Source organism: Oncorhynchus nerka, linkage group LG20 (genome assembly GCF_034236695.1).
Source record: "Oncorhynchus nerka isolate Pitt River linkage group LG20, Oner_Uvic_2.0, whole genome shotgun sequence".
NCBI classification, from domain to species: Eukaryota; Metazoa; Chordata; class Actinopteri; order Salmoniformes; family Salmonidae; genus Oncorhynchus; species Oncorhynchus nerka.
The window spans coordinates 41,317,478-41,343,135 of NC_088415.1; the positions used below are offsets into that span (position 1 = coordinate 41,317,478).

General features: G+C 44.0%; 1 protein-coding gene across 1 annotated transcript in view; it reads right to left on the minus strand.

Annotated features, from left to right (window-relative positions):
• Nucleotides 1-209: 209 nt before the first annotated feature.
• The window catches only part of LOC115102553 (RNA-binding motif, single-stranded-interacting protein 2-like), a 36,970-nt gene continuing 11,521 nt past the window's right edge, over nucleotides 210-25,658 (minus strand). Inside the window, exons 3-13 of the mRNA XM_029622639.2 lie at nucleotides 24,988-25,046; nucleotides 24,140-24,231; nucleotides 8,082-8,239; nucleotides 5,755-5,834; nucleotides 5,151-5,260; nucleotides 4,679-4,725; nucleotides 4,285-4,378; nucleotides 3,841-3,897; nucleotides 3,487-3,597; nucleotides 2,958-3,038; nucleotides 210-2,802 (exon numbers count right to left, since the gene is read on the minus strand). Coding sequence (XP_029478499.1) covers nucleotides 2,725-2,802; nucleotides 2,958-3,038; nucleotides 3,487-3,597; nucleotides 3,841-3,897; nucleotides 4,285-4,378; nucleotides 4,679-4,725; nucleotides 5,151-5,260; nucleotides 5,755-5,834; nucleotides 8,082-8,239; nucleotides 24,140-24,231; nucleotides 24,988-25,046 — 967 coding nt within the window. The 3' untranslated portion in view covers nucleotides 210-2,724. The remainder of the gene's footprint in view (nucleotides 2,803-2,957; nucleotides 3,039-3,486; nucleotides 3,598-3,840; nucleotides 3,898-4,284; nucleotides 4,379-4,678; nucleotides 4,726-5,150; nucleotides 5,261-5,754; nucleotides 5,835-8,081; nucleotides 8,240-24,139; nucleotides 24,232-24,987; nucleotides 25,047-25,658) is intronic.

The window sequence follows — 25,658 nt, forward strand, 5'->3', positions numbered from 1 at the left end:
AACAACCGTTAAATTGGGGTTTCCTAAGACTGATACTACGTGGGCGTAAATATTACAAAATAATTCCTGTTTTATCAAACACTTTGCAGACAGTGCATAAATGTTTCCAGATAGCAATTTAGTGTGTAGCACCCTTTTTCAATCCTCTCTTGATGAAATCTACAAGGCATTTCTGATAATATTCTTCCTACCACAAATTAATTCATGAGACAATTCATAAAGCTTATTACTAGTGTCAACAAACCTTTTCATGTACAGTCACAAAAGAATGAACTACAGATGTATTCTAAACCAAGCATTGATCACTTAGAAATGTCTACCGGATGATGTCTTTGGTAACAAACAAAAAAATCAACAACCAATATTTTGGTTGACCAACAATAAGTACTGTGTATCTGTATCCCATTTTTAGGAGATGGTGTGAGGCCTTTAGCAAGATAGCCGAGTGATTTTTCTCCAACCTCATGAACCATGCTGTACATGGTAACACTTTATTTGGATAGTCCACCTGTCGATGCTCTTTCTACAGATGGTCATACTATCACCGATTTAAGGTTAGGGTTAGTAGATAGCCTGTAGAGCATATACAGAAATTCCCTTTCTATGCAGCGATCTCACTGTCATTTCGATGAACAGCGAGGCGTGTAATCTTACAACTAAACGTTTTGGATGAACTCAAATGAAAGCCACCAATAGCAGAATGCTAAGTTTCAAAAGTCACTATTGACAAACAAAACAGCCCATTGTCACCTGAAAAAGTTCTGAAATTCATCTATAGTGTAAGTATTGCATTATTGTGGATGTGTGTGTTTTTTATTTTATTGCATAGATCACTGGCCTTTTTAAGAAACAAAACAGTCTGATTGGATGTTTGACCTGGAATTTAGGCCTGGTTTGTGAACGTTTGACGGAAGAGTGAAGCTATGGAGACAGTACCCGCTGTGACTGCGGGGCAGCCTGGAGAACCATAGAAGTTAAGAGTTTAGAAAACGTCTCCGAATCTTGCACACGAACACTCAGCTGACTTTACATTGCTCTTGTTGGGTAGGAGGTATTGTTACTTTTCACACCGCATTCCCTATCCACTGATTTAGTGACTACTCTACCACGTAGGACACATTTCTGAAATCATTTCTAAGAGGCATTACACTTAGAGCTCGATTCAGTCAGCGAAGCTGAAATTGTTACGGATTGCGCAATAGACATTTAATGGTCATTTCCAATTGAGCCAACATATGCAGCGTTTACCGTGAATGCGGTCACATTGCCTTTAAATTTCAATCGGGATTGAATCGAGCCCATAATTATCTTGGAGTGATGAGTAGTTGAGCACACCTCTTTAAAACGGTGAACGTGCCAAAACTGATGACACAGACTGATTTGATATCTCTCAAACATTTAGAGCATTTTCCATGTGATTGAAAATTAAAACAGAGATTGAGAACAAGAAAAACCAAAAATGACTAATGACAGACATTATTCCAAAACAAAAAGCCAACAAATCTTTCAAAAACAAATCTACTTGTCCATAGAAGCATGTAACCACTCACTGCACACTACCAAAAAATAAAATGTATCAATCTGAAAAGTATTAAATCGAATAAAAAAAGATCTCACAAACTTTCTTTAAATAAAAAAAAAACAGTCACTCGGAATCAAAACAAAACCGAATAAAGAAAAACAGAGGCATCTATAAACAGACAGAGAGAAAGTAACGTTGGATCTCGAATTTACTTGTTTAAACTACGAGTGCAACACAATAATGTGAACTCCTGACAACAACGTTGGGTCTGTTTAAAAGGGTAGCAGCTTAACCCACTAAAACCAAATGTAAAGACTTATTTATGTTGTTGGTTGGCATTGGAGAAATATAAGATTAAATTCCCCAAATATAACCAGCAACTAAATGTATTTCATGTCAAATTTAATCATGCATATATATATTTTTATTCCCTGCATGATTTTATTATAATTGGCCAGAATCAGGAAATAATCAATTCAATGTTTGATTGTCTTAAGCTTTATTTCTAAATATCTATTTAGATTCTGAGAATTATTGTGAGAATTTCAACTAGGGACCCAAGTGCTAAAAACGGTATCTGAGTTGATAGTACCAGATATGAGACCATCTATGATCTAAGTAACTTAAGCAGTTGGTTCAGCCTTCTCTCGTCAAACATTTACCGGTCAAAACACTGAAGTGAACAAAAACAACAATGGCATTGTGAAATGAACAAAAAAAAAATCTTTGATTATTGACTTTTTGAATCTATACTAAAAAAAATACAGGTGAAAAGCTTACAAATAACAGATGATGAAATGAAAAACGAAATCAGCATATTTTACAACAACAAAAAAGTACAGCTAATCGACAACACTTGTTGTTGTAACTTTTATGATCCTGATTTCATTCTGACTCCCCAGAATATTTAGGAAAATAATTTTGTTAATATGTGCACAAAAAAAAATCCTGTGTGTGGTTTCTCTTTCTTCGACTGTAGAGTCATGTTCTGTGGTCAAAATAGATGCCCCATGTTCTGTTCGTTTTCACAGTATCCATTCGTCTGTATTCAAGAGTTTACCATAACCTCTGATTTTGAAATATCCTTTTGTCCATAGTGTGACTGTCTGGTGCTTCTGTCCAGAGTCACTATGCGCTGAGCTGTACGGGACCGCAGGTGGCCCAGGAAATAGACTCTAGTATAACCCACCTGTCCCTCCTCTTCACTTTCTAAGCTGATAGGAGTAACCTGTGTGTTCTGTGGGAGTCTCCAGGGAAACCTGTTGCTGGATGGCACTTTCCTGTTAACATATTGTAGAAGAATTCATCAATCAATCGTCAGTAAAGAGATTAGTTGTTTCATACCACATTATAGTTTTAAATGTGTAAATGCAACACATTTTCCCCACGGGGACAATAAAGTCAGTAAAGTAAATTGTAGTAGGACGTTTCTTACCTCGACTGAAACAGTGGTCTGAGGCACTTGGGTGTACTGGGGGATGTAGGTCCCTTGCATAGATGTGTTTGCAGGCATATACTAAAATAGAGAGGAGGAAACTATTAGAACGTAATCATCAGGGGCACAACTTTCACTGGGGACGGGGGGGGGACATGTCCCCCCACCCACATTCTGAAATTGCATTTGTTTTATCATTGGAATGTGATACAAAATGAGGCAACGTTGTGCTTTAGGACCATGTGGACGCCTCCAAGCGGCCGGGTAGGCTGTTTGGAGTGTTTATCCAACTGGATAAAAAAATAGAGAGAGAAAAAAAATGGATTATGCCCCCCCCCCCCACACTTCTTAAACCAAAGTTGCGCCCCTGGTAATCATTCTAGAATTTTATTCACATTTGTCTCTTTTCTGAGTAAAACTGTCTTCATTGAGGGATAGAAAGTGGCGTTATGAATGGCACTGACAACACAATGTCTTTGTCCAAAGTATCTACTGTATGTCTAGACAGTAGTGTTCCGTTGGGACTGACCGTGCCACTGCTGCCCATAGAGAGGTGGCTGAGCTGCTGTGTGAGAGGCCCCATCATAGGAGTTGGCTGGATGGACATGGTATGGTCCATGCCTGGCGTCAGGACTTGGCCCTACGGACACACACACACACACAGAGTTAACATTCACATACACAAACAAAAATGCACGTATGCACATACACACACAATTGTTTGTCACGCAGCTCAAACATCGAGTGCAAACATCACACAGAGTGTCGGTATGTTTATGTCTAACAGGTGTTTCTCTCAGACACAGAAAGTGAGAGACAGGCAGATCACACTGATTCACTGATAGGCAGTAACAGACCCACAGTAGCAGTGGGTAAAACTCACTGAGGGCTGCATGAGGTACGACTGATGATGATGCATCCAGGACTGTGGACTGTGGATCTGCAGTGGAGAAGAAAGACAGACACACAACATAAGATGTGTGCTCTCTGCAAATGTTCAGAATGAAGAAATAAGGGCCGAAGGCCTGTGGTATATGGCCAATATACCACGGCTAAGGGCTGTTCTTAGGCGCAACGCGGAGTGCCTGGACACAGCCATTAGCCGTGGCATTATTGGCCATGCACCACAAACCCCCGAAGGGCCTTATTGCTGTTAGAAACTGGTTACCAATGTAATTAGAGCAGTAAAAACAAGCATTTTGTCATACCTGTGGCATACAGTCGGTGGTCAGCCAATCAGCATTCAGGGCTCGAACCCGCCCAGTTTATAACAAGAAATAAATCCTCTGTACACAGTAATATATCCACAGAAATACAACAGACGGACCTGGTAGGTATTAACAGGAGAGTGCATGTAGGGGACGAGGGATGTCTGAGCGATCATTCTGTTAGGGGCCATACTGTAGGGAGAGGAGTAGAACCTGCAGACACACAGAGAGAGAGAGAAGAAGAAGAAACCCATCAGTATCCAACACACACGGTCATCCCTGCTGTACATATTTCCAGGATCATCTCATTGAGGTTTTAACACCTTTGATCAAACCGACAGCGTTGCGGCGCAAAATGGTACGCGGCATCATCTGGCTCTGTGCGCGACAAAAGTTCGACATTCGCCTTCTGCTACCATTTACGGCCAAAGCACAGCGTTCCGTTGGAACGGTGTACCAAAATGCAATGACTGCCGTCGGTGTGGTGGAGGTGTTGGTGGAGTATTCGCTCACCCGTTCTGTAAGGCTGTGGTGGGGTCATAGGTCAGTGTCATTCCTCCCTGTGGTCAAACACATTCAGATACAATGCAGTAAGCACACATACAGTAATACATGCGTTTGAATGAGAAATATCTAACCAGAAAGAAATTGGGACAAAAAAATCCCGCTTGAGCTTTAAAGTAACTGTCTCACTTTTAAAAGTTCATGTTCTGTTACCTCATACCCAAATTATGTTGTTGACTCATCCTATACTCAATATTTGTGGCCAAAGCATAAATTGGAGAGAAAACACTTCAAACTTGTATCTCAAACCGACCATTTAAAAAATGCTTGCTATTTCCTTGTAGAAGATGAAGCAACATAGTTACTTTAATGTCACTGTACTTAAAAATAGTTGAAAGTACCTGAATAGCCTTGGTGAAATGGCAACAAGACAGACTACAGGGAAGACGGCAGACTGTTGACTGTCTGAATGAGAACTCACCGTTTCCCCATCTGTTGTCCAGGGACGGCCATTCTGCAGGTACTTTCCCTGGCTCTGTCTCTTCTTCTGTCCTCCGTCTGCAAACTTACACAACAGGGGTTCCAAGGGCACTGAGAGGAGAAGAAGAGGGTTGAGTGACTGTGGAGCACTGAAGGGGTATAATCTGTGTGTTTATACTGTATATTATACATTATAAACTGGGTGGTTCGAGCCCTGAACGCTGATTGGCTGGCAGCTGTGGTATATCAGACCGTATACCACAGGTATGACAAAACAGTTATTTTTACTGCTCTAATTACATTGGTAAACAATTTATAATAGCAGTAAGGCACCTCTGGAGTTTGTGATATATGGCCAATATACCACGGCTAAGGGCTGTGTCCAGGCACTCGGCATTGCGTCGTGCTTAAGAACAGCCCTTAGCCGTGGTATATTGGCCATATACCACCGGGCCTTATTGCTTAATTAAAATATGACAGTGAACCAAGATACTGTGGAAGATCTAGCCTTTCTGTTGCTCCTGACCCTTTCAACCATGGCATCATACAGAATAAACTTTGTTCTCAAAAGAAATTGAAAACATGATGAGATAAAGATGACTCACCGGGTACTCCAGGTGGAGTCTTGATATATTTGCCATTGAAATGTTGAATGATAGTCTCACATTTCTCTGTTGACTCCATCCTGCAAATAAAACTTGATTTACAGGATGCTGTACTATCCCCAGTAACCAGCAGAGGGCTCAGCAGACAGGTGAGTTTACCAGGGGCACGTCTAGCAGGACACAATGTTTTGGAACGCTCAGAGAGAAATAGGCTATGTAGAACAAGCATGCCTCTCTAACATACAGAATCACATCACCTCTATTCATGGCATTTCTATCTGCAATGTTCGACAACATTTGGCAACTGAATATGACCCTGGCAAGCTAGCCATGCCTTGACAAAGCCAAGATATATATGATCATAACATTGCATTTGTCAATAAATGTTTAAGTGTGGAGATACAGTGGGGCAAAAAAGTATTTAGTCAGCCACCAATTGTGCAAGTTCTCCCACTTAAAAAGATGAGAGGCCTGTCATTTTCATCATAGGTACACTTCAACTATGACAGACAAAATGAGAAAAAAATCCAGAAAATCACATTGTAGGATTTTTTATGAATTTATTTGCAAATTATGGTGGAAAATAAGTATTTGGTCACCTACAAACAAGCAATATTTCTGGCTCTCACAGACCTGTAACTTCTTCTTTAAGAGGCTCCTCTGTCCTCCACTCGTTACCTGTATTAATGGCACCTGTTTGAACTTGTTATCAGTATAAAAGACACCTGTCCACAACCTCAAACAGTCACACTCCAAACTCCACTATGGCCAAGACCAAAGAGCTGTCAAAGGACACCAGAAACAAAATTGTAGACGTGCACCAGGCTGGGAAGACTGAATCTGCAATAGGTAAGCAGCTTGGTTTGAAGAAATCAACTGTGGGAGCAATTATTAGGAAATGGAAGACATACAAGACCACTGATAATCTCCCTCGATCTGGGGCTTCACGCAAGATCTCACCCCGTGGGGTCAAAATGATCACAAGAACGGTGAGCAAAAATCCCAGAACCACACGGGGGGACCTAGTGAATGACCTGCAGAGAGCTGGGACCAAAGTAACAAAGCCTACCATCAGTAACACACTACGCTGCCAGGGACTAAAATCCTGCAGTGCCAGACGTGTCCCCCTGCTTAAGCCAGTACATGTCCAGGCCCGTCTGAAGTTTGCTAGAGAGCATTTGGATGATCCAGAAGAAGATTGGGAGAATGTCATATGGTCAGATGAAACCAAAATAGAACTTTTTGGTAAAAACTCAACTCGTCGTGTTTGGAGGACAAAGAATGCTCAGTTGCATCCAAAGAACACCATACCTACTGTGAAGCATGGGGGTGGAAACATCATGCTTTGGGGCTGTTTTTCTGCAAAGGGACCAGGACGACTGATCCGTGTAAAGGAAAGAATGAATGGGGCCATGTATCGTGAGATTTTGAGTGAAAACCTCCTTCCATCAGCAAGGTCATTGAAGATGAAACGTGGCTGGGTCTTTCAGCATGACAATGATCCCAAACACACCGCCCGGGCAACGAAGGAGTGGCTTCGTAAGAAGCATTTCAAGGTCCTGGAGTGGCCTAGCCAGTCTCCAGATCTCAATCCCATAGAAAATCTTTGGAGGGAGTTGAAAGTCCGTGTTGCCCATGTAACAGTATAAATTTAGACCGTCCCCTCGCCCATACCCGGGCGCGAACCAGGGACCCTCTGCACACATCAATAACAGTCACCCTCGAAGCATTGTTACCCATCGCTCCACAAAAGCCGCGGCCCTTGCAGAGCAAGGGGAACTACTACTTCAAGGTCTCAGAGCAAGTGACGTCACCAATTGAAACGCTATTTAGCGCACACCGCTAACTAAGCTAGCCGTTACACCCAGCAACAGCCCCAAAACATCACTGCTCTAGAGGAGATCTGCATGGAGGAATGGGCCAAAATACCAGCAACAGTGTGTGAAAACCTTGTGAAGACTTACAGAAAACGTTTGACCTCTGTCATTGCCAACAAAGGGTATATAACAAAGTATTGAGATAAACTTTTGTTATTGACCAAATACTTATTTTCCACCATAATTTACAAATAAATTCATAAAAAATCCTACAATGTGATTTTCTGGATTTTTTTTCCTAATTTTGTCTGTCATAGTTGAAGTGTACCTATGATGAAAATTACAGGCCTCTCTCATCTTTTTAAGTGGGAGAACTTGCACAATTGGTGGCTGACTAAATACTTTTTGCCCCACTGTATACATGATACAGTACGCAGGAATCTATTTTTTGCATTTCCTAAAGTAGCTGTGACCTAAAGACTTTATTTCAGAGGTGTCAAAGTTGGTTACCTGGCAAAGCCCACTCCTCTGCTGGTGCCGTTGGCGTCTCTGAGGATGCGTGTAGAGATGACCTGACTGAAGGGCTTCAGTATATTCTCCAGCTCCTGCTCATCCATGGACACAGGCAGGTTGGAGATGTACAGGTTAGTGGGGTCCTGCTCCTGTTGCTGTGGAGGGAGGGAGGGAGGAATACAAGGTTAAATTTGCTCGTCCATAGACACAGGCAGGTTGGAGAAGCACAGGTTAGTGGGGTCCTGCTCCTGTTGCTGTGGAGGGAGGGAGGGAGGAATACAAGGTTAAATTTGCTCGTCCATAGACACAGGCAGGTTGGAGAAGCACAGGTTAGTGGGGTCCTGCTCCTGTTGCTGGATCACAGACAGGGAGAAGAGAGAGAGGGGCCTTTAACAACATACACACTTGCCTTTCTAAGCTTGACAACGTTTTGAGGAGGCTGTGGAGAGGAAAGAAGGGCACTGGAGATGTAGAGGAAAACTATTCTAGGGAGAATGTACTTTTAATGTTACCTGTAACATTCCCTTCATGTTTGAGTGTCCAGTTTTCTGTAAGTTAGGGGAACATTTTGTATCTATGTTAGCAAAATCCTTCTGAGAACACCAACCAAATGTTATTTATCACATGCGCCGAATACAACAGGTGTCGACTTTAGCGCGAAATGAGCCCTTTCCCAGTTAAAAATATATATATTTTTAAATGGAAATAGTAACACAATAAAATAACAATAACAAGACTATATACAAGGAGTAGTGGTACCGAGTCAATGTGCAGGGGTATGGGGTACTTGAGATAATTGAGGTAATATGTATATGTAGGTAGGGGTAACTAGGCAATCAGGATAGATAATATACAGAGTAGCAGATATATATATACAGTATGTGAAAGGTGTGAAAGTGTGTCTATGTGTGTGTGGCATCAATATGCATGTGTGTGTGTTTGTTTTGTGTGTGTGAGCATATGTAGCCTGTGTGTGTTAGAGTGTCATTGTAGTATGTCTGAGTGTGTGAGTAGAGTCCAGTGAGTGTGCATAGAGCCGGTGCAAGAGGGCCAGTGCAGATAAACAGGGGGTCAATACAAATAGTCAGGGTAGACATTTGATTAATGGTAGAACCTGCTCAGGAGCCTTTTGGTCCCAGACTTGGCGCTCCGGTACCACTTGCCGTGTGGTAGCATAGAGGACAGTCTGTGACCAGGGTGGCTGGAGTGGTTAACACTTTTTAGGGCCTTCTTCTGACACCGCCTGGTATAGAGGTCCTGGATGGGAGCTCGGCCCCAGGGATGTACTGGGCTGTACTCATTACCCTCTGTAGCGCCTTATGGTCGGATGCCAAGCAGTTGCCATACCAAGCGGTGATGCAGCAAGTCAAGAAGCTCTCAATGGTGCAGCTGTAGAACTTTTTGAGGATCTGAGGGCCCATGCAAAATCTTTTCAGCTTCCTGGGGGGGAAGAGGTGTTGTTGTGCCCTCTTCACGACTGTGTTGGTGTGTTTGGACCATGATAGGTCCTTAGTGATGTGGACACCGAGGAACTGGAAGCTCTCAACCCACTCCACTACAGCTCTGTCAATGTGAATGGGGACGTACTCTGCCTTCCATTTCCTGTAGTCAATGATCAGCTCATTTGTCTTGCTGACATTGAGGTAGAGGTTGTTGTCCTGGCACCACACTGCCAGGTCTCTGACCTACTCCCTATAGGCTGTCTCATCATCGTCAGTGATCGGGCTTACCACCGTCGTGTCATCTGGAAACTTAATGATGGTGTTGGAGTCGTGCGAGCCCACACAGTCATTGGTGAACAGGAGGGGACTAAGCACGCACCCCTGAGGGGCCCCCATGTTGAGGGTCAGCATAGTGAATGTGTTGTTGCCTAAACTCACCACCTGGGGGCAGCCCGTCAGGAATTCCAGGATCCAGTTGCAGAGGTAGGTGTTCAGTCCCAGGGTCCTTAGCTTAGTGATGATATTGGAGGGCACTATGGTGTTGAACGCTGAGCTGTAGTCAATGAACCGCATTCCAGGCCGGAAAGGGCAGTGTGGAGTGCAATAGCGATTGCATCATTTGTGGATCTGTTGGGGCGGTATGTGAATTGTAGTGGGTCCAGGGTGTCCTGGAGGATGGTGTTGATGTGAGCCATGACCAGCCTTTAAAAGCATTTTATGGCTACAGATGTGAGTGCTACGGGGCGATAATCATTTAGAGAGGTTGCCTGGGCGTGTTCTTTGGCACAGGGACTATGGTGGTCTGCCTGAAATGTTACAGACTGGGTCAGGGAGAGGTTGAAAATGTCAGTGTAGACACTTGCCAGCTGGTCAGCGTATGCTCTGAGTACGCTTCCTGATAATCCATCTGGCCTTGCGGCCTTGTGAATGTTGTTTAAAGGTCTTCCTCTCCCGAGCTTTCACTGGCCTCCAGCACACACACACTTACACACACACACACACTGCAGACTTTGGACTGATCAGAATTTTAGGTAGGCTAATTAACTTGTGAAGCTTATTATGTGAGCTTCATCAGAAGCACTTAAATTAACTGGTATACGACTACTATATATTGATTTTATCTCAGACTTTTGTAGCCTACTGGACTCAGAGAGCTACTCTCTCAAGTTGTCTTGTTGGGGGGCGAGTGACTCTTTGAACTTACAATGGCCGTTATATCTATTTCTTGTGCTCTATGCTATTTGCCTCATGACTCCTGCGTGCTTCGTTGACTATGAACGTGCTTGTTTACCCAACTGTGGGACAGACTATGTTTGTTCCCACACTAGGGACTCTGACTCTCTATTGGTTCGACAGACTCTCGGCCTCCCATCCTATTCTAACCACCTCTCGCCGGCTTTGTATTCATGTTATCTGATGACATTGCTGTACAATATAATCTTGTTGCCATCTGATGCACATTCAAATATCATCAAAAATTAACACTGCAGAGCTCGCCCCTCTGCCGTGCCCTGATTTTATTACTGCTGATGATATCTGGAAATGTGCATGTACACCCTGGGCCATCTACTGTTGCTATCCCCAATCTGACTTGTGCTCTGATATCTGTTCCACAGATTTCTGCTCTCGTAAAAGTCTGGGTTTTCTGCACGTTAACACTAGAAACGTATTACCTAAAATGTATCAATTGAAGGTGTGGGTTCACAGCTCCAATCCAGATGTGTTGGTCATTACTGAGACGTGGTTAAGAAAGAGTGTTTTGAACACTGATGTTAACCTTTCTGGTTATAACCTTTTTTGGCAAGACAGATCTTCCAAAGGGGGTGGAGTAGCAATCTTTACCAAGGAACACCTTCAGTGCTCGGTTGTCTCCACCAAGTCTGTCCCCAAACAACTTGATCTGCTGGTTTTAAGCATTACACTTTCAAATAGCTTCTTGTTGACTGTTGCTGGGTGTCATTGTCCACCATCAACACCGGCCTGTGCTCTACCTTCCCTAAACTCTCCCCTGGTCCCTTACACTATGTCTGAATTTGTCCTAAACTGGAACCTCATGACCAAGCCCTAAAACAATGGGACTCCATAAATCTTTCCCAGATTATTACCAATCCCACAAGGTATGACTCCAAACACCCAGAAAAGCCTACTCTCCTTGATGTTATCCTCACAAATAGTCCTGATAGGTATCAGTCTGGTGTTTTCTGTAATGACTTTAGTGATCACTGTTTTACAGCCTGTGTTCGTAATGGCTGCTCACTGAAACGACCTGTCCTGATTTGTCATACACGCTTGCTAAAAAACTTTAATGAGCAAGCCTTCCTTCATGACCTGGCCTCTTTAAAATGGTATAGAATCAGCATGATCCCCTCTGTCAAACACGCTTAGACCTCCTTTTTTGACATTTTCAGTGGTATTGTTGACAAACACGCCCCATAAAGAAAATTTGAATTAAATTTGGTTCAGCCCCTGGTTCGACCGTGATCTGACAGAGATACTCCACCTCAAGAATTCCATTTGGAGAAAGGCTCGGCACACACATACTCAGGCTGACTGGCTGTCGGTCTAACCCAGGAAAGACCTGAGAATAAACCCTCCTCCTGCAGCTGCCCATGTCCCTCATGATGTATCTGGAAGGCCTTAGTTAGTTACTTTAACATTTACATTTTCCACATTTGCGATTAAATGTAAATGTAAAAGGAGCGTAAAAAACATCTGGCTCAATTGGTTTAAGGCCTTCCAGATAGTCTGAGTGGTCCTTTTTGTTTGTCAATAGTGACTTTTGAAACTTAGCATTCTGCTATTGGTGATTATATTCCCCTCCCTGCACTGCTTTCATTTGAGTTCATCCAAAACGTTTAGTTGTAAGATTACACGCTTTCTCTGCTGTTCATCGAAATGACAGTGAGATCACCTCATACAAGCTGCATAGAAAGGGGAATTTCTGTTGGTTTCCTCTATATGCTGACTACAGGCTATCTACTAACCCTAACTAGATGTTCTTAAATCAGGCCACCAATGATAGGACACATCACTGACCATCTGTAGAAAGAGCATCTTATTTATAAAATCCTCTTATGACAGGTGGACTATCCAAATAAAGGTCCCCCAAAGTCCCTACCATGTACAGCAAAAAACACTGGTTCATGAGGTTGGAGAAAATGTTTGTACAATCACCATGTTGTGCTGCTGCCATGTTGTGTTGCTATCTTGCTAAAGGCGGTGTCTCTTCATGTCTGTCTCTTGTCGTGATGTGTGTTTTGTTCTATATGTATATTTTTTTTATCCTAGCCCTGTCCCTGCAAGAGGCCTTTTGCCTTTTGGTAGGCTGTCATTGTAAATAAGATTTTTTTCTTAACGGACTTGCCTAGTTAAATAAAGATTAAATTAAAACAATTAAAAGACAAATTGGCTATGGAGAGTGTGATCACACAGTAGTCCGGAACAGCTGGTGTTCTCATGCATGGTTCAGTGTTGCTAGCCTCGAAGCAAGCATAGAAGGAATTTTGTTCATCTGGTAGGCTCGTGTCACTGGGCAGCTTGCAGCTGGATTTCCCTTTGTAATCCGTGTTCGATTTATATTTTCCATGTCCTTGTTCAGCCATGACTCGGAGATTCATAGGATATTAGTTGCTCATCACAGGAACATTCCTATGAAAATGTTAGTCTCTCAAGTTGTGGGAACGTTTGCTGTTAGCTGGGAGTCTGGCTGGACTTCTCTCTCTACTCCTCTCTTTGCCTTCCTTTCTCTCTGTCTCACTCCCTCTCTCTCTCTGCCTCACTCCCTCACTCGCTCTCTCTGTCTCTCTCTCTCTCAAAAGTCCCCCCCCTTCAACACTTTATTAGACAGCCAGTCACCGAGAGAGAAGAAGACAGGCCCATTGTGTGAGACTAGCTGTGTTAACAGCACTGCGGGTTCATGCGTCAGTGAAGTAATGTGATATCACAGAATAATTGCAATTCAATGGGCTCTGAGTCTCTACGATAATTGGGTGATCTTTGTGGAGAATTATACACTGTGTGCGGGCAGATTTGGACAGAGACTTTTGGAAATCATTCTGATTCATTCCTATGATTCCACGCACCACCATATTCCCAATGGGGCTCTGACCAGGGCATGACCAAATATGTCAGTCACATGCATAATCCTGACCTTGAATTCATATGCAGGCATCAGTGAAATTATGCAGCTGTGACAAATACGATCTGAAGCTCAAAGTAGTCCTTCCCAAGTAGGAATGCTTGGATGATGTCATATGCTTTTGATTAATTCGATAGATCTTCTACTCAGTAAACTACCTGCCTGCCCAAACAAATTTAATTGAAATAACAGCAAAGTAAGATACTTGTATGATAGCGTATCTGAATTTCAACCATAACTGTTTTGCATATTCATTAGTGTGCAGATGTGATTAAAAAGCTGTAAAATGCATTTGATATTCATCTCAAGCTCATGAATTATGCATAGTGTAATCACTGCGACCTGCAGTGAAGGTGATTTGTCTCTCCCCGAGGAACACACACACACACCTCTCATTGCCACATCAACAATAACCAACACCAAATCGACACTTTGCAAGCACACACACACACTATTCCAACCATCACAGACACACACACCCAACACCACTGAGAACCCAACTATTTTAGAGAACGTTCCCGTCGAGGCAATCTGCAGTTCAAACCATAACAAAGCCGTTTGGTAAACAGCTGAGGGATGGGGCTGGAGAAATATAACCCCTCTCAAATTCATAGATAGAGGTATGGATGCAAGGACTGACCATCCATGATATCCAAAATATTGTTTTAATCATGTTTTGAGGCTATGGAGTGTTGGTTTACAATTGCATTGTTTTCACAACAATTGTGTAAACAAGCTTATATTATTGGTTGTGATGGGGGTACGACCGTCTCAAAAGGTCATTAAAACCTCTTGATACTAGCAATCCCGGATCCGGGATCGTAATTACAGCCTCAAGCTCATTACCATAACGCAACGTTAACTATTCATGAAAATCGCAAATGAAATGAAATAAATATGCTAGCTCTCAAGCTTAGCCTTTTGTTAACAACACTGTCATCTCAGATTTTCAAAATATGCTTTTCAACCATAGCAAAACAAGCATTTGTGTAAGAGTATTGATAGCTAGCATAGCATTAAGCCTAGCATTCAGCGGGCAACATTTTCAGAAAAAGAAAAGCATTAAAATAAAATAATTTACCTTTGAAGAACTTCGGATGTTTTCAATGAGGAGACTCTCAGTTAGATAGCAAATGTTCAGTTTTTCCAAAAATATTATTTGTGTAGGAGAAATCGCTCCGTTTTGTTCATCACGTTTTGTTACCAAAAAACAATTTCGACGCAGGACACCAGGCGGACACCTGGTAAATGTAGTCTCTTATGGTCAATCTTCCAATGATATGCCTACAAATACGTCACAATGCTGCAGACACCTTGGGGAAACGGCAGAAAGTGTAGGCTCGTTCCGGGCGCATTCACAGCCATATAAGGAGACATTGGAAAACAGCGCCTCAAATGTTGCTCACTTCCGGTTTGAAGTTTCATCTTGGTTTCGCCTGTAGCATCAGTTCTGTGGCACTCACAGATAATATATTTGCAGTTTTGGAAACGTCAGAGTGTTTTCTTTCCAAAGCTGTCAATTATATGCATAGTCGAGCATCTTTTCGTGACAAAATATCTTGTTTAAAACGGGAACGTTTTTCATCCAAAAATGAAATACTGCCCCTAGAGTCTGATGTTTTCATAGGAACGTTCCTGTGATGTGCAAGGAATGTTTCCAAGAGACCATTCCCTTAATGTAACATAGAACATACCCAGAAGCTGTTTACCATGTTCTTAGAACTTAAGATATTCATGTTCTAGAAACGTTTCATGGGAACGTTGCGAGAACGTTTGTGTCCCAAGAAAAATTACACATCACGTCTTGTTACAGGGCCAATCAAGGTCCTGATTGGTGAGCCACTGATCCGTACCCCTCTTAGTCAGTTGAAAAAGTTAGGGATACTCACACACACAGTGCTTTTATTATACACTGAGTGTACAAAACATTAGGAACACCCCCTACTTTTTCCCACAGAACAGCCTCAATTCTTCGGGGCGAGGACTCTACAAGGTGTGGAAAGCGTTCCCCAGGGATGCTGGCCCATGTTGAATCCAATGCTTCCCACAGTTGTGTCAAGTTAGCTGCATGTCATTCGGGTGGTGGACCATTCTTGATACACACGGGGAAACTGTTGTGCGAGAAAAACTCGGCAGCGTTGCCGTTCTTGACACACTCAAACCGGTGCGCCTGGCACCTACTACCATACCCTGTTCAAAGGCACTTAAATATTTTGTCTTGCCCATTCACCCTCTGAATGGCACCCACACAATCCATGTCTCAATTGTCTTAAGGCTTAAAAATCTTTCTTTAACATATCTCCTCCCCTTCATCTACACTGATTGAAGTGGATTCAACTGGTGACATCACCTGGTTAGTCTATGTTATGGAAAAAGCAGGTGTTCCTAATTGTTTGTTCACTCAGTGTACACATTTTTTAACTTACATATGTGACACACATGATTATATTGTGCACGTTCATTTATACAGTCATTATTATTCATCATATCCTCACCTGGGATTTGCACTCACAACCTCCTGGTTCATGGTATGCCGATCTTCCTACTACACGACCATGTCCATGGCAGGTACCACTTAATCTGACAGTCCTCATCAGTGACTTTGATTGACTTATCTCAACAATTTAAGGGTTTTCAGTATAGTTGTCTGATGTTGTCTGATGTTGGTGGGGCATATTAACCTGTTTTAATTGTACTCCTGAATCACTATGACCAATACAAGTTTTTCTTGAATGTACTTTTAACAGAGCTTTCCATATCTCCCTCACTAACTTTAAGCACCAGCTGTCAGAGCAGCTCACAGATTACTGCACCTGTACATAGCCCATCTGTAAATAGCCCATCCAACTACCTCATCCCCATACTGTTATTTATTATTTCTTTTTTTGCTCCTTTGCACCCCAGTATCTCTACTTGCACATTCATATTTTGCACATCTATCACTCCAGTGTTTAGTTGCTCAATTGTAATTATTTCGCCACTAAGGCCTATTTATTGCCTACCTCCCTTATCTTACCTCATTTGCACACACTGTAAATAGACTTTTTCTCTATTGCATTATTGACTGTATGTTTGTTTATTCCATGTGTAACTCTGTGTTGTTGTTTGTGTCGCACTACTTTGCTTTATCTTGGCCAGGTCGCAGTTCTAAATGAGAACTTGTTCTCAACTGGCCTACCTGGTTAAATAAAGGTGAAATAATAAATAAATAAATAAATACTTCAAAGTGCATTCACCCTACTGCTTACACCTATAGTTACTGTATAAATGAACATGTAATCATGTATGTCGAAGTCTGAGAAATATGTACGTTGAAAACACTGTGTGTGTGTGTGTGTGTGTGTGTGTATCCCTAAACTTGCCAACAGACGGAAAGAGCTATGAATGGATCAGTGGATCAGTGGTTAATACTTTGAGCTTTTTGTCAGTGCTGAGTGTAAGTTGACTATGAAAACAATGTGGAATTTTCAACCCATTAATGTTTCTTTATAAAAAAAAAAAGAAATTATGCAGTCAGTCTTTCCTCAACTCTTAGCCAAGAGAGACTGGTATGTATAGTATTTATATTAGCCCTCTGATTACAATGAAGAGCAAGACATGCTGCTCTGTTCTGGGCCAGCTGCAGCTTCTTCATTATACAGTTTCTTCTTCTTTTTGTTGAGTTTAGTCACATCATTTCTCAGTTTGCAGTAAGTCCACTAGTCAGATGTACAGCCGGACTTATTAGCCACTCCTCTCATCTCTTTCAATCATACAGTTTTTCAACTCCTCATCAATCCATGGAACCTTAACAGTTGTAACATATAGATTCTTAACAGGTGCATGTTTATCAATAATTGGAAGAAGTAACTTCATAAATTCATCAAGTGCAGCATCTGGATGCTCCTTAATAATCATAAATATTTTTTACATCATCCACATAAGAGTCACAGCTAAATCTTTTGTATAATCTCTTATACACTATTTTAGGCCCAGCTGTTATAACTTTGGCTTTCCTGGATATAGACACTATATTGTGATCACTGCATCCAATGGGGACAGATACAGCTTTAGAACAAAGTTCTACAGTACTAATACAAATGTGATCGATACATGTGGATGATCTTGTTCCTGTAGTGTTTGTAAACACCCTAGTAGGTTGATTAATAACCTGAATCAGATTACAGGCACTGGTTAGAGTGAGAAACTTCCTCTTGAGCGGACAGCTTGATGAAAACCAGTCAATATTCAGGTCCCCAAGAAAGTAGACCTCTCTGTTTACATTACATACACTATCAAGCATTTCACACATTATTTAGATACTGACTGTTAGCACTTGGTGGCCTATAGCAACACCCCAAAATAATAGTCTTTAGACGAGGCAAATGAACCTGCTACCTACCACAGCACTTCAATAACAATTTGGCATGAGATCTTCTTTAAGCAATACTGGGATACATTTACATCATTTACATTACATTTAAGTCATTTAGCAGACGCTCTTATCCAGAGCGACTTACAAATTGGTGCTTTCACCTTATGACATCCAGTGGAACAGCCACTTTACAATAGTGCATCTAAATCTTTTAAGGGGGTGAGAAGGATTACTTTATCCTATCCTAGGTATTCCTTAAAGAGGTGGGGTTTCAGGTGTCTCCGGAAGGTGGTGATTGACTCCGCTGTCCTGGCGTCGTGAGGGAGTTTGTTCCACCATTGGGGGGCCAGAGCAGCGAACAGTTTTGACTGGGCTGAGCGGGAACTGTACTTCCTCAGTGGTAGGGAGGCGAGCAGGCCAGAGGTGGATGAACGCAGTGCCCTTGTTTGGGTGTAGGGCCTGATCAGAGCCTGGAGGTACTGAGGTGCCGTTCCCCTCACAGCTCCGTAGGCAAGCACCATGGTCTTGTAGCGGATGCGAGCTTCAACTGGAAGCCAGTGGAGAGAGCGGAGGAGCGGGGTGACGTGAGAGAACTTGGGAAGGTTGAACACCAGACGGGCTGCGGCGTTCTGGATGAGTTGTAGGGGTTTAATGGCACAGGCAGGGAGCCCAGCCAACAGCGAGTTGCAGTAATCCAGACGGGAGATGACAAGTGCCTGGATTAGGACCTGCGCCGCTTCCTGTGTGAGGCAGGGTCGTACTCTGCGGATGTTGTAGAGCATGAACCTACAGGAACGGGCCACCGCCTTGATGTTAGTTGAGAACGACAGGGTGTTGTCCAGGATCACGCCAAGGTTCTTAGCGCTCTGGGAGGAGGACACGATGGAGTTGTCAACCGTCATGGCGAGATCATGGAACGGGCAGTCCTTCCCCGGGAGGAAGAGCAGCTCCGTCTTGCCGAGGTTCAGCTTGAGGTGGTGATCCATCATCCACACTGATATGTCTGCCAGACATGCAGAGATGCGATTCGCCACCTGGTCATCAGAGGGGGGAAAGGAGAAGATTAATTGTGTGTCGTCTGCATAGCAATGATAGGAGAGACCATGTGAGGTTATGACAGAGCCAAGTGACTTGGTGTATAGCGAGAATAGGAGAGGGCCTAGAACAGAGCCCTGGGGGACACCAGTGGTGAGAGCGCGTGGTGAGGAGACAGATTCTCGCCACGCCACCTGGTAGGAGCGACCTGTCAGGTAGGACGCAATCCAAGCGTGGGCCGCGCCGGAGATGCCCAACTCGGAGAGGGTGGAGAGGAGGATCTGATGGTTCACAGTATCAAAGGCAGCCGATAGGTCTAGAAGGATGAGAGCAGAGGAGAGAGTTAGCTTTAGCAGTGCGGAGTGCCTCCGTGATACAGAGAAGAGCAGTCTCAGTTGAATGACTAGTCTTGAAACCTGACTGATTTGGATCAAGAAGGTCATTCTGAGAGAGATAGCGGGAGAGCTGGCCAAGGACGGCACGTTCAAGAGTTTTGGAGAGAAAAGAAAGAAGGGATACTGGTCTGTAGTTGTTGACATCGGAGGGATCGAGTGTAGGTTTTTTCAGAAGGGGTGCAACTCTCGCTCTCTTGAAGACGGGAGGGACGTAGCCAGCGGTCAGGGATGAGTTGATGAGCGAGGTGAGGTAAGGGAGAAGGTCACCGGAAATGGTCTGGAGAAGAGAGGAGGGGATAGGGTCAAGCGGGCAGGTTGTTGGGCGGCCGGCCGTCACAAGACGCGAGATGTCATCTGGAGAGAGAGGGGAGAAAGAGGTCAGAGCACAGGGTAGGGCAGTGTGAGCAGAACCAGCGGTGTCGTTTGACTTAGCAAACGAGGATCGGATGTCGTCGACCTTCTTTTCAAAATGGTTGACGAAGTCATCTGCAGAGAGGGAGGAGGATTCAGGAGGGAGGAGAAGGTGGCAAAGAGCTTCCTAGGGTTAGAGGCAGATGCTTGGAATTTAGAGTGGTAGAAAGTGGCTTTAGCAGCAGAGACAGAGGAGGAAAATGTAGAGAGGAGGGAGTGAAAGGATGCCAGGTCCGCAGGGAGGCGAGTTTTCCTCCATTTCCGCTTGGCTGCCCGGAGCCCTGTTCTGTGAGCTCGCAATGAGTCGTCGAGCCACGGAGCGGGAGGGGAGGACCGAGCCGGCCTGGAGGATAGGGGACATAGAGAGTCAAAGGATGCAGAAAGGGAGGAGAGGAGGGTTGAGGAGGCAGAATCAGGAGATAGGTTGGAGAAGGTTTGAGCAGAGGAAGAGATGATAGGATGGAAGAGGAGAGAGTAGCGGGGGAGAGAGAGCGAAGGTTGGGACGGCGCGATACCATCCGAGTAGGGGCAGTGTGGGAAGTGTTGGATGAGAGCGAGAGGGAAAAGGATACAAGGTAGTGGTCGGAGACTTGGAGGGGAGTTGCAATGAGGTTAGTGGAAGAACAGCATCTAGTAAAGATGAGGTCGAGCGTATTGCCTAACTTGTGAGTAGGGGGGAAGGTGAGAGGGTGAGGTCAAAAGAGGAGAGGAGTGGAAAGAAGGAGGCAGAGAGGAATGAGTCAAAGGTAGACGTGGGGAGGTTAAAGTCGCCCAGAACTGTGAGAGGTGAGCCGTCCTCAGGAAAGGAGCTTATCAAGGCATCAAGCTCATTGATGAACTCTCCGAGGGAACCTGGAGGGCGATAAATGATAAGGATGTTAAGCTTGAAAGGGCTGGTAACTGTGACAGCATGGAATTCAAAGGAGGCGATAGACAGATGGGTAAGGGGAGAAAGAGAGAATGACCACTTGGGAGAGATGAGGATCCCGGTGCCACCACCCCGCTGACCAGAAGCTCTCGGGGTGTGCGAGAACACGTGGGCGGACGAAGAGAGAGCAGTAGGAGTAGCGGTGTTGTCTGTGGTGATCCATGTTTCCGTCAGTGCCAAGAAGTCGAGGGACTGGAGGGGGCATAGGCTGAGATGAACTCTGCCTTGTTGGCCGCAGATCGGCAGTTCCAGAGGCTACCGGAGACCTGGAACTCCACGTGGGTCGTGCGCGCTGGGACCACCAGATTAGGGTGGCCGCGCCACGCGGTGTGGAGCGTTTGTATGGTCTGTGCAGAGAGGAGAGAACAGGGATAGACAGACACATAGTTGACAGGCTAGAGAAGAGGCTACGCTAATGCAAAGGAGATTGGAATGACAAGTGGACTACACGTCTCGAATGTTCAGAAAGTTAAGCTTACGTAGCAAGAATCTAATTGACTAAAATGATTAAAATGATACAGTACTGCTGAGGTAGGCTAGCTGGCAGTGGCTGCGTTGTTGACTTTGTAGGCTAGCTGGCAGTGGCTGCGTTGTTGACACTACACTAATCAAGTCGTTCAGTTGAGTGTAAAGTTTCTACAATGCTGCTATTCGGGGGCTAGCTGGCTAGCTAGCAGTGTTGATTACGTTACGTTGCGTTAAAAGAACGACAATAGCTGGCTAGCTAACCTAGAAAATCGCTCTAGACTACACAATTATCTTTGAAACAAAGATGGCTATGTAGCTAGCTACGATCAAACAAATCACACCGTTGGGACTGTAATGAAATGAAATGAAAATGTGATACTACCTGTGGAGCGAAGCGGAATGCGACCGGAATGCGAAAGTTCTATTCAGTAGACGTTGGCTAGCTGTTGGCTAGCTAGGAGTGACTCCTACGTTAAGGACGACAAATAGCTGGCTAGCTAACCTCTGTAAATTAAGATAATCGCTCTAAGACTACACACTCTAAACTACACAATTATCTTGGATACGAAGACAGCAAAGACAACTATGTAGCTAGCTAACACTACACTAATCAAGTCGTTCAGTTGAGTGTGATAGTTACTACAGTGCTACGGTAGACGGTGAACGTTAGCTAGCTGGCTAGCTGCTGGGCAGATAGGAGGACGACGAAATACGATAATTACGCAATTATCTTTGATACAAAGACGGCTATGTAGCTAGCTAAGAAGAAATTGCTAAGATTAGACAAATCAAACCGTTGTACTATAATGAAATGTAATGAAATGTAATGAAAAGTTATACAACCTGCAGACCGAAGCAGACCGAAGCGCGGATGCGACCGCTCGCTCCAACCAGCAACACCTCCCCCATGAGCATTCCTGTCTCTTAGATGTTATATGCTTGTATTGCTACTGCTGTAGCATCAAAGGAATTATCTAAGTGAGTCTCAGAAATGGCTAATATATGAACGTTATGTGACGTTAGCAAGTTATTGATGTCATGAACCTTATTTCTAAGGGTACATATATTAATATGGGCTATTTTCAGCCCTGGGTAGATTCTCAGAGTTAGACATAATTTGGAAATTAACAAACTAATCAAGAGAAAAGAGAAGAGAACATTCAGCAGGCCATTAATCCGTTGGTGTGTGTTAGTGTGTGTGTGTCCTGCGGGGTTGAAGCTACAGACCCATAGGCTTGGAAACAGTAACAAGGCCTGAAAACTGGAAACCAGAATGTTCTTTCAATGTTCTCATAAAACCTGTCTAGAACATTCATGTCTTATATTCTGAGAACATGGCAACCATATTTTGTGTATGTTTGATGTGACGTTGATGGAATATTCTCCCAACCCCCCCCCCGAAAACTGGACACCAGCTTGTTCTTGCAATGTTCTCATGAATGGTCTCTAGAACATTCATATCTTATATTCTGAGAACATGGCATCCCTGTCCTGTATATGTTTGATGGGACCTTGATGGAATATTTTTTCGAACCCTCAGACAACTGGACACATGAATGTTGCAGCAATGTCCCATTCAACGTGTCTAGAACATTAATGTGGTATATTCTGAGAACATTATAACCACATTGTAGATAAGTTATTCTTGACATTAAGGGAATGTTCTCCTAACGTTAACACCAAAATATGCTAAAAAGGTTCTCGGAACGTTTTTGCTAACATATATTCATTTTTCTTCAACTTTTCTTTAACTAGGCAAGCCAGTTAAGAACAAATTCTTATTTACAATGACAGCCTACCCCAGCCCTAACCCGGACGATGCTGGGCCAATTGTGCCCCACCCTATGGGACTCCCGATCATGGCCGGTTGTGATACAGCCCAGAATCAAACTAGGGTCTGTAGTGACGCCTCTAACACTACAATGCAGTGCCTTAGAACGCTGCGCCACTCAGAAGCAATAGATAAAATGTTCCCCTGACCAACGGAGAACTGGACCACTCAAACGTTAGGGGAACATTATGGGTAACATTACAAAAACATTCTCTCTCCCTAGAATTGTTAGCTGGGAAGCTGATCTCCATTCGTGCTGGATTACTGACATTCACAAGTGTTCTCACATACTGAATAACCCATATTTCCGTCTGTATATATGTCTGGTGTTCATTGGGAGGTTTACAACCTTGGCTGATACCTACCCAGACACATTTCTGACTCATTGTGAGTCATTCTGGTGAAATGTTGGAGCAGTTTGTGCGTGCGTGTGTGGTTGCCAAATGTGTTGTGAGTCATTTCTGGTGAAATTCGCATCTGCCTCGTTCTGATCCTGTGGGCTGTGTGTGTGTTTCTGTGCCATGGACGGACTGTATGTGTGTCTGTACTTGCCAAGTGTATGTTTAGAGTGTGTCAGAGATGGTGCGGGCCTGAGGTTAAAGCAGTCTGTGTGTGAGTGTTTGCGGATGCCAAATGTGTGGTTTGAGAGTTTGCCGAGAGGACAGCCGGTGTGACAAGGCTCGTGGCTGGGCATTGGGCCCTGGTACTGGGCTGGGGAGGCTGGGGAGAGAGCTGCTCAGACAGTGACTCAGCCTCCTGCCTCCCTCCACCAGGGAGAACAGGCTAGCCCTTTGTACAGGTTGCTGAGGGAGCAGGAGCTGCCTGCCTGGGACACACTCCCTGAGCACCTCTGTAAGACACACACACACGCAGGCACACATGCACACATACACACACCGATGGGCTTAATTGGTCAACACACTACTCTCTCAAGGGTCACCACACAAAGACAAAAGAACAACCACAACAAGGAGAGCTCTGCTCTCAGAAAGGGGGGAGCGATATAGAAACAGGGGGAGCTAGAGAGAAAGAGAGAGAGAGTAGACATCTTACCTTAGCCATCTGAGCCTGGACTCCACCAGCTTTCAGTGCTGTCACTGCTTTCTGTGCCGCGGACGGACTGTCAAAGTCAACAAAGCCATAGCCTGCAGGGACAACGACAGACAAATATACTTTGAGTTGTGACACTGAGAAGTACATACTATGGCAACAGGCCTAGGGCAGGGAGTTTTCTGACTAGGATTATGTGACTTGACCAGGAAAAAAGTAAAACTATAGACTGTAACTAGGGACCAGGGTTATTCCTTGCCAGGTAACATGATAATGAAAACCACCTGTCCTTAGACATGAACATAGAGAGAGATACAGTATCTACCTATGGCCATGACACCTCAAATCATGCAGGTCCTGTGCAGGTAAGCATTGAATGGGGCTGAAACAGCAGACAGGTTAAGGATAATATGACAGAACAGAATCTCTCCACTACTGCACTGTGGACAGGTTTAGGATAACGCTACAGAACAGAACCTCTGTGGTGGAGGCAGGTTTAGGATAACGCTACAGAACAGAACCTCTGTGGTGGAGGCAGGTTTAGGATAACGCTACAGAACAGAACCTCTGTGGCGGAGGCAGGTTTATGATAACGCTACAGAACAGAACCTCTGTGGTGGAGGCAGGTTTAGGAGAATATAGTCTATCCTTCTACTGTGGCCAGATGTGGAGTTCCTGCATGTAACCAACGTGACGCTGCCCACGTTCTGGGTCACATCACGATAACACCCGTTGAGAAGAAACAGACAGAGGCTCTCTGGGATGTCTGCAAGTCATGTGACATACATCTGCGTGTACTGTAGGTGTGAGTGTGTTTGTGAGTGTGTTTGGGTGGGTGTATCTCTCCTCACCTTTGCATTTGTTGGTGGTCTTGTCCAGGATGGCTTTAGTGGACATAATTTTCCCATACCTGGAAAACACAAAGGTGGATGGATGGTCAGGGTTTCTGGGGACCAAGCAACGCTTCTGCTGCGTACAGACCATCACTAACGTCATATCACATTAGTAAAGTTGTCAGGGTGGAGGTATTATAAAGGCATGGGGGGGCGGGGGGGGGGGTAGAATCGGTGGAGGGATTCCCATGAGGATGCCCACATCCTACTCAATCCAACATCACTCCATCATTGTCTATGAGGCTCACCCTAACAGTGTCATCTCAAGGCAGAGCACACTGAAATGGAGTGTTGGTGTACCGTTGTATTTCCTGAGATTGTAGATAAGCAATACTACATTACACACTGTGTAGTACTAAACATAAATATACCAATACGATCTCTGTTTCCCTGGCAGCCGTACATTTCTATCTTACTCATCTGACTTAATTATCTTCTTTCCAGGAGGAACATATAGGGGCTGTACATGCTGTCTATTAATGCATATTATAGACCTAGCTTATAACAAATGACCCAATGCATGATTGCTAATTATGTTGTTGTAGTTGGAAATAGTGATCTCCAAAAGTATTGGGACAGTGAAACATTTGTGGTTTTGGCTCTGTACTCCAGCACTTTGGATTTAAACT